General features: G+C 32.8%; 1 protein-coding gene across 3 annotated transcripts; it reads right to left on the minus strand.

Moving 5' to 3' along the window:
- Window positions 1-1,848: 1,848 nt before the first annotated feature.
- Window positions 1,849-8,632, minus strand: LOC11427023 (glucose-6-phosphate 1-dehydrogenase, cytoplasmic isoform). 3 transcript variants are annotated; one of them, XM_003622375.4, is made up of 16 exons: window positions 8,474-8,632; window positions 7,946-8,139; window positions 7,056-7,141; window positions 6,772-6,838; window positions 6,478-6,664; window positions 5,734-5,891; window positions 5,579-5,647; window positions 5,351-5,409; window positions 5,091-5,127; window positions 4,708-4,779; window positions 4,268-4,415; window positions 3,828-3,923; window positions 3,287-3,357; window positions 2,876-2,991; window positions 2,337-2,382; window positions 1,849-2,249 (listed from the first exon to the last, which is right to left on the minus strand). In XM_003622375.4, the coding sequence occupies exons 2-16, from the start codon at window positions 8,111-8,113 to the stop codon at window positions 2,082-2,084; spliced, it is 1,548 nt and encodes a 515-aa protein (XP_003622423.1). In that variant the 5' UTR covers window positions 8,114-8,139; window positions 8,474-8,632; the 3' UTR covers window positions 1,849-2,081. The 3 variants fall into 3 exon arrangements, with proteins under 3 accessions (XP_003622423.1, XP_039683535.1, XP_024626300.1); XM_039827601.1 differs by having other exon boundaries at window positions 7,946-8,142; window positions 8,482-8,631; XM_024770532.2 differs by having other exon boundaries at window positions 7,946-8,142; window positions 8,474-8,628.
- Between the last annotated feature and the right edge of the window lie 262 nt (window positions 8,633-8,894).

Genomic DNA, 8,894 nt, shown 5'->3' on the forward strand with positions numbered 1-8,894 from the left:
ACCCCCCTGTAATATAAGTCATTTCCGGTTTTCCCCCTTGTAATTTTTTTTTTATTTATCCCCCTGTAAAAAAAATTGTTTTGATTTACCCCCTAATAGGCCAAACAAAAACCAATTTTTTTTTTCAAGAACTTTTCGTTTTTGTTTGGCCTATTAGGGGGTAAATCAAAAAAATTATTTTACAGGGGAGAAAATCGGAAATGACCTATATTACAGGGGGTAAAGACCTATTAACCATTTAATAAATGAATCTAAAATGTTGATTTTTGCATATAATAGTAATTGAATGATGTATTTAATTTTATTTTTCATATTTCAATATAAGTTAATAGTATTAATTAGGGTTAGTTTTGAAAGAAGAAAAAAATGCACTCATTAATTTATATAGAGATTTATATTTAAGGACAAGACTTTCTAAAAGGGTAAGTAATAAACACATTTGTTGCTAAAACATCTTAGGAAATTATAAGTTTGTAGCCATCATATATTTGAGGAAAAATATATTACAACATCTTGTGAACTACCTCATTGGTTTATCTTCGATTAAACTCAACATGAAAGTTTGAGAAAAAATATATTACAACATCTTTTATCTTTGTCTAAAATAGCTCTAAATTATGTGATGTCATTATCGTCTATGTAAAAGTAGCCATAATATAGACATTAATTATATCAATAATATTCATAATCAGGGTCGTATCTGATATAATGCGAGTAGGGGGTGCCGTCCTGAACCCCAAAAAATAAGTACGAAATTTGGACCCCAACAAAAAAAATTAGAAGTTCATTAGACCCTAAAAATGTTACTTAAATTCTAATGAGAGGTGGTGTTGTTCATAACATAGCCATTAATTATTTTAACTTTAATTGAAGATTTGTTTGATCTTGGTAAGTACATAATAGAACAATTCTTTGTCTTCTACAATATTTATTGGATGAAATACTATTTTAATATTTTAGACTTGTACTTGGGGAGAAAGTCATCTTGTGTTTAGTGAAGGACAAAAATTTCAGGTTTTATCTTATCCTTTACCTCTTGGTTTGCCCAGTCCCTAGAATAGTTTTGATTTCTGCTCTTCCCCCAGCACAAAACACTCGCGCCCTGCAGCCATTCCCAAAATGTCTCTGCGCTAGTTAAGTAACGCAAGTGTTAATCTCTACGCATCTTAACTCACGCTACGTGCTGTTTAAACAAGGCAAAACACCTCATTTTCTCATTTCTCATCTAAAATCTTAAAAAATCTCAAAAATCTCTCTCAAATCATCCAAATCCAAAATTCCTTCAAATTCAAATCAAACAACACTATAATAACAAGTAAGCTTTCATAATCAAACACCATTAATTTTTTATGTTTATATGTTAGATTTTTTCTCTTAAATTAGATTTTTTTTTTTTTTTTTGATTTAGTGTTTGTTTAAATTTTGGTGTTTTTGGCAAGAAATCATATAATGTTTACATGTAAATGACTTGTGTTGCTTAAATGTTTAGATGTTTGCATTTTTATGTTGTAGTTTTGAGTTTTAGAGAATTTTTTTAGAACTGGATTTGTCATGTCCCAACCCTTATACTTAGCAGAAAGAATGGCTCGGTGAGAAAAATAAACTCTTAAGGTTGGTTGTTACAGCAATAGCAATTGGTTTTCCAAATTTTCCAAAGGGTGATATGCTGAAAATCTGTCTGTAGAGGGTCTGACTTGGACACCAAACATTCCATACTATTTGATGTCAAGACTTGAACATCCCACAATACCCAAATTCTTATCAGATAATATAGCTGAACCAAAACTCCAACCACACTCAATTATAAGCAAAAATAACTAACTACAAACAGATTAAGAAAAATTGTGGTTAACCAAAACTCTATCCCCTTTTCCATTCATTAAACAAAAAGATAAACAATTCCCATTTATTTTCATTCAGAGCCAAATCTATTACACAAATTGCGTCAAACACACGCTTAAATGCTTGATATACACCCCAAAATGAGAGAGATTATAACGGAAATTTCACAAGCTTATTGCATACTTATTATAAAGCTCCTGATAATCCTAATCCTTGTGTTATAATTAAATTTGGTCACTCTATAAGGTAGGAGGAATCCATATATAACCGTGTGTTTGAACATATCCAGCTTTTTCTAATAACTCATCTGCTTCTGCAGGACCTCTACTTCCCGGCTTGTAAGGAACCGGCTTCAACTCCCCTCTATCAATTTTGTGTAAAAGCGGTGTGAATATTTGCCATGATGCCTAACAAGAATCAAAAGAATATGGTCATTTAAAATGTTCACGAATCAAGACGTGGTAATAGTCTATGAAAAGATGTTATAAGCTTACCTTTAATTCGTCTCTGCGAACAAAATGTTGTTGATCACCTCGAATTCTGTAGAACATAATCCAATTCTCATTGTTACATAATGATTAATGTTAATATATTTCATTCAGATATATAAACTTATTTCTAAGTAATGCATGCAGATCTAATTATTTCAAGCAAATTATCAATTTAATTAGGGTTACATAATTTGGTTCTAAAATTAGAAAAATTAAAAAATGATTTCTGAAAATTAAAAAATTATCGATCACATTTGTTCCTCGTGACAATTTTAGAGACTAGACTTCTAGATTGAGTAACAAGATCGATAATTTTTATTTCTAAGTGATCAATTTTGAAATTTAATGATTTCACAAACTAAATTGTCCAGCGCTTACAGTTTTTAAGACTAAAATTGGTGATTCACTCAATTATTCCATAAACTCATTGGTGAACTTCTGCACATAAACTCATGTTTTTCTATGAACTTGAGTTTATGATGGACCATATAAGTCTTTTTAGCACTATAAGCCATAAATATAAATAAGGAAAAAGAATATACGTGTCAAGAATTAGACGCTCGTAAGCCTCTGGAATGGTTATCCCTTGATATCGTTGCCCATATGACAAGTCTAGTTCACTTTGAACTGCAGACATTTCCAGTCCAGGTTGCTTGACCTGCATGCAAGACAAGCATAAGATATATATAAGGTTTTCAGTTAATAATCACCTAATAACTAACAATTTTTCTATTTATTTTTCAAAAAATACAATAAAATGATTCCAAACAGTGTATTGGATATAAATATCCAGTATATGAAAATCAAACATCTTATACAGCACAGTAATTTCATATTGCTACTTCAGATCATTAAAAAATCCATACAACATATATACAACACTCTAAGAGGAAATCGGGTAAAACAAGTGGCATGGTTGTTCACATTATGGGTTATCAAAATGATTGGCATACCGTAAGCTTCATGTAAATAGCTTCTGAAGGTTGTAGGCGGATAACAAACTCATTTCTCCCTTGCTTTTTACCTAAAATTGTTAACATTAAGTTAATATTTTGACGACAACAAAGGTAGCAAATATTTATGTTATGTTTTGGGGCATTCTTGCAGTACTCATTAATAGCAAATGTTTCTATCATTGCTAAGTTCTTCAAATTGTAGAAACGGTAAATAAGTTTTGCAATCAGGACAATAGACAATTCACCAAAATGCAGCATATCATCCCAAGGTTGTGATATCACAGAAGTCTTCAATAAAATAACAGCAAAAGCCTTTTTCCACTGGAAAAATTCGTTGATATAGATCAAACGATCATAATATTCTATCGTTAATCTCCGAACAAGTATATTTGACATCACTTATCTTCCAAAGCGAAAACAAGTAAATATCTGACACCATTTACACTTCCAAGATTGATATAGAGAACAGACAACAAAATATGCATAACAAAAGCATGATATAGAGAGTATTGCATAAGGTATAGCATAGAGTTCGTACTCCTGAAAATATCACCAGGAACATCCTTGAATTGAACCCGAATCTCTGCCTTTCTAGAATTTAGGGCCTTCCCTGCTTTCACAATGAAAGGAACACCTGATGCAAAAAAGTAATTGGTCAAATGTAAAATAATGTATAGCAGAAAATGATGAGAAAAAAGGCACTAGAATATTATGTAACACCGACAGTTCAGATTAAAGGCGTGTTCAGTGTCTGACACGTATCACTGTCAGACACCGAAACGACACTGCCAGGTGTAGTTCCATTCAGTTTCTTCTATATTTCAAACTATTATCAGTGTCAACATGTTGGTGTCAGTGTCAGTGCTTCATAGCTAGAATAGAATGAATATGAACTGCTTCACTTTCAAAATTGTTAAGCAAAAAAAGAAGTTGAAGAACCATTTCATCAAGAAGGAAATGCTGGGGATATTATCATACCTTCCCATCTTTCATTGTGTATCCGCAGAATAGTAGTTGCAAAAGTCGGGGTGTTTGAATCGTCCGGTACAGTTGGGTCATCTCTGTAGCCTTCATATTGTCCAAGAACAACTTCATCATCTCTAATAGGGAGTACTGATTCAAGAACCTGCACATTTCAACGCAGCCCGAAAGCGTTATAATTTAAAGATGAAAATCAAGACCTGTCTCAAAGCTAAGTAAAAATAAAGGCATAACATGAAGTAGGATACACAATGAAAGATGGGAAAGCGATCAAGAAGTAGGAACTGATATTGATAAAGTATCGATCTTAGTCAAATATAAAAGGAGATCAAGAAGTAGGAACTGATATTGATTTCTTTGTGTCGATATACGAGATGCAGCACACAATGACATAAGAGAGTAATAACTTCAAGAAAATTGAAATGAAAAAGACTCACCTTCACTTTCTCATCTCGAATGTGCTCAGGCTTGAGAGAAACGGGTTTTTCCATAGCAATCAAGCAAAGAACCTGAGTTGGTGGAAAATATGCAACAAATTTGACATATTAGTTTGATAAGCGTCGGATGAACTATAAACCATCTGCATTGATAGGTTTATTTATTTGATCTTTGTTTAGTGGTAAAATGAAATTTAAGAGATAAAGTTTTAAAATATTCAGGAGACTGGAGGTTACCAAGTGCCTTATGATCTCAACAAAATGGTCTCGTTAACATATTTATGTACTTTTTTTAGGGAAACATATGTATGTACTTGACATTACACAAATAATAATTATAATATCAAAACCAAATCTATTTCATTATAAAATCACAGCCTTACCTGCAACAGATGGTTTTGAATGATATCTCGGATAATTCTGTCAAATAAAAAGAAATACATCGAATGATTTACGATTCATATATCATAATAATAGATCATTACTACTTTTTTAAAAATGAATTATTAAAAGCACGATCAGCTAGTCTACTTTACAATTTAAGCAGAAACAGTAAAATTAGTATACAAAAACTTTTATTTTATGTACATTTAGAATTACTAGTGACTTGAGAACGTTGTTTAAAAAAAAACTTAACACATACCCATATTGGTCAAAATATCCACCACGACCATCAGTTCCAAAATCCTCTCTAAATACTATCTGCCAAAAAATCAACACCAAAACCCAAGTTTAAATTTGTGGCATATCAACTTCAAAGAAACAAAAGATGCTGACAGATATAATGGAATGAACTACAGATTACCGAATCTCACAAGTCTAAATAATATTAATCTGAGTTCACAAAATTTAGAATTAAAAATATTCGCACCTGCACATTGTCAATGTGGTTGTGGTTCCAAAGAGGCAAGAAGAACCGATTTGCAAAACGAAGTACTAACTGCGAATATAAGTCGTATTAAGAAGGACTGAGTGGAATTCTTGAAGAAGAAAAAGAAGTAAGCCCCTTATATATAAATTTAGTACCATGTTTTGCACTAGTTCCTTTCCCAAATAGTGATCAATACGATAAATTTGTGGTTCTTCAAATAACTCTCCAATCTGAGTACTGAGTTCTTCTGCAGATTCTAGATCCCTACCAAAGGGTTTCTCAACAACAACGCGTGTCCATCCACCAAGATCAGCTAATAGGAGGAAACAATCAATGTTAGATTTCTGAATAATAATAAACAGAAACCATGAAAAGTAAAATAAATTGGCCAATGCTACGGTATTTCTTGTCACAAAAAGGTGCAGTATGTGTTGTTAGAAATGAAAAGCTGAGAAACTTGATGAAATAACATCTGATTTAATTCATGTCTATTTCTTGCAGAAAGGAAATTAGTAACCTACGATTAGGTAATGAAAGGAAAAAAAGAGCTTTACGTGTATTCTGAAGATCAAAACCACAGCCTAGACTAATGTCGAGCAAAGCATTACCAGCTTACATATGACTAACATAGATACAGACAACGGATGCGACATGTCGACACAGGTAATAATTTGAGAAAATGAAATAATTGAGTGTATTTATAGTGTCGGTGATAGACACCGAACACGCCTTCCATGTGAATATGTTGATGCTACATACATAGTTACCAACTACAGTTGTTAAGCTACATCACACAGTTTCCGATTTTCCTGAGCCCTCCCTCCAGCAATACTACTAGGCCTTTTAAAGCATATGCAGCCATAAAAATAAATATAAAAACACAAATTCTAACATCTTACATTTATTCATGCAACAAGTCTTGATCATCTTGCAAACGGACGGATACACTGAAGGAGGAAGTGCTAGATAGAAAAGCCTCCGAGATGAACCCTCTTTACTATTTTTCAAATATTCATGCTCTGAAATCTCTTTATCCAACAAGCGAAAACCATCTTCAGAATCATAAGGGCCACTTACATATTTCACCTATAAGCAAGAGAGAGAGACAGAATGATTATTTTGGCCCAATCAGAATTTACAAGACATCACAGAAATAAAACATCGATAAATGGTGATAGACAGCTGGAGCTAACCAATTGTAAAAACTTTGATACATCATCTAGCTGTTTAGGGGAAGCACCTTTCTCTGGAACAAGATAGCTGCATATCAAACCATAAGTATTAAAATCAAGAACAGTTCAAACATGTATTCACATGAACTGATAAGATTAGCATAAAGCATATTATCGAACACTTTTGTGAAAGAACCAGTGAGCAAAAAAATCATGATATGTTCACAAAGCAAACTTGTTTCTCTGTTAGAAAGATCAAGATCCATGTACTATGATGCATAGTCAAAAAATCATGATATTCTCACCTACGCAATTTGTTTCTCAATTCATCATCAGAGATCTTTGACCTTGCATAGCCAAAAATGTGAACTTCATCGGGTGGCAACAATTCCTGCAAATCAAAACGCTTAATGTTAGTTCATTAAGGGAAACAAACAACAAGTAGCATCTTCAACAAACAAAATGAATCAAGAAAACACACCTAATTATAAAAAACAATACTCTTCAACAACAATTATATACGAATAGAGTTAAAAAATAATCAGCTAATTCTTTATCAGAATCACAACATTCTGAGATATATTCTCTGGTTCAAAGCGAAAGGGTCCTGGTAATCCAAAGTTCATCCAGGAGGTAAGTAAAGCCAAGCCAAGGTTTGTTCCAGTCAGGATTCAAACTTGAGTTATCCCGAATGATTGGACTTTTTAATCGAAGTTCATTAACCACTTGAGTCCAACGGCGAATTGGTTACAACAATTTTACATTACACATTGATGAGCATGAAAAAAACAATTCTTGATCAGAATCACAACATTCTGAGATACATCCTGTTACGGGCCTTCAGTTAATCAAACATTAAAAACCAATAAGGGAGAGGGGGAGCCTTGGCGCAATGGTAAAGTTGTTGTCATGTGACTGAAAGGTAACGGGTTCAAGTCCTGGAAATAGCCTCTGGTGTAAAACAGGGGTAAGGCTGTGTACAATACACCAAATGGTGGGACCACTTCCTGGACCCTGCGTATGCGGGAGCTTTGTGCACTGGGCTACCCTTTTTTATACATATCTTTATCTATTTTACAAAAATTCTATAACATAACCCTTCAATTCCAAGGGAAAAGGGGCCTGGTAATCCGAGGTTCATACGGGAGACAAGTACACATTGATGAGCATGATAAAGAAAGATATAGTGTTTGACCTGTTTATATAGGTGGAAAAGTGCAGGAAATGTCTTCTTCTTAGCAAGATCACCAGAAGCACCAAGCACAACAATAGAGAGTGTGCCAGTTTCAAGTACCTCTCTTGCTACAGGAGATTCAGTACCAATGCTATCTCTTCTTTCAACATGCCATTCATTTGTTCCCATCTTCTTCTACTCTGATCTACTTATATCTGCTAATCAAATCACAACATCATAAAATGATTTTATTCACAAAAAAAAAAAAAAAAACAGGATCATAGTAAGTGCTTAAACATCAAAATGTGGTGGAATCAACAAAAAGTATCATAATTCATACATGAACACTTAAAACAAAACCATAAAAAAGTAGTACCCTTTTGGCATGAAGTGGTAAATCTAAACAACAATACAAAGAAAAACAAAACAGCCCTTTTAATCATATGATCATGTTTCAAAAGTAAAATATGTCAGATCAAAAAATTAGATTGTTAAACATGCAAATGGATCATGATGAAGTGATGAATAAAGAGGTAGTTGTGTGTGTACCTGGTTTGGTTTGGTTTGTGTTGGTTTGAGTTTGAGAGTGAAGAAGAGTTAGTTTTAAGAATGAGGAGAAAAGTGGGTAGAGACAGACAGACAGCTTCATTCACCAACTCCTTTCTTATTAGTCAATTGTTTGTCATTTGTCAGCGATCTCATTTTCTAACGTACTATTTCCCTTTCTTTCTTTCCAAAACCCCATTTATTTGACTTTGACCTTCTTCATTCATTGAAATGGTAGTACATACATGTATTTCTTTCTCTTATGATGTTTTTCTTTTTGAGAATTATTAATTTCTCTTTTTAATTATGGTAAATACGATTTAATTATTGTAATTGTTAAGGATAGAAAACGGATCTTTTTCTTCAAAAAAACAATTCGTTTAATTATTTATTTAATAATTTGGTATACCGGTACACTCAAATC

The sequence above is a fragment of the Medicago truncatula genome, chromosome 7, assembly GCF_003473485.1.
Source record: "Medicago truncatula cultivar Jemalong A17 chromosome 7, MtrunA17r5.0-ANR, whole genome shotgun sequence".
NCBI lineage: Eukaryota > Viridiplantae > Streptophyta > Magnoliopsida > Fabales > Fabaceae > Medicago > Medicago truncatula.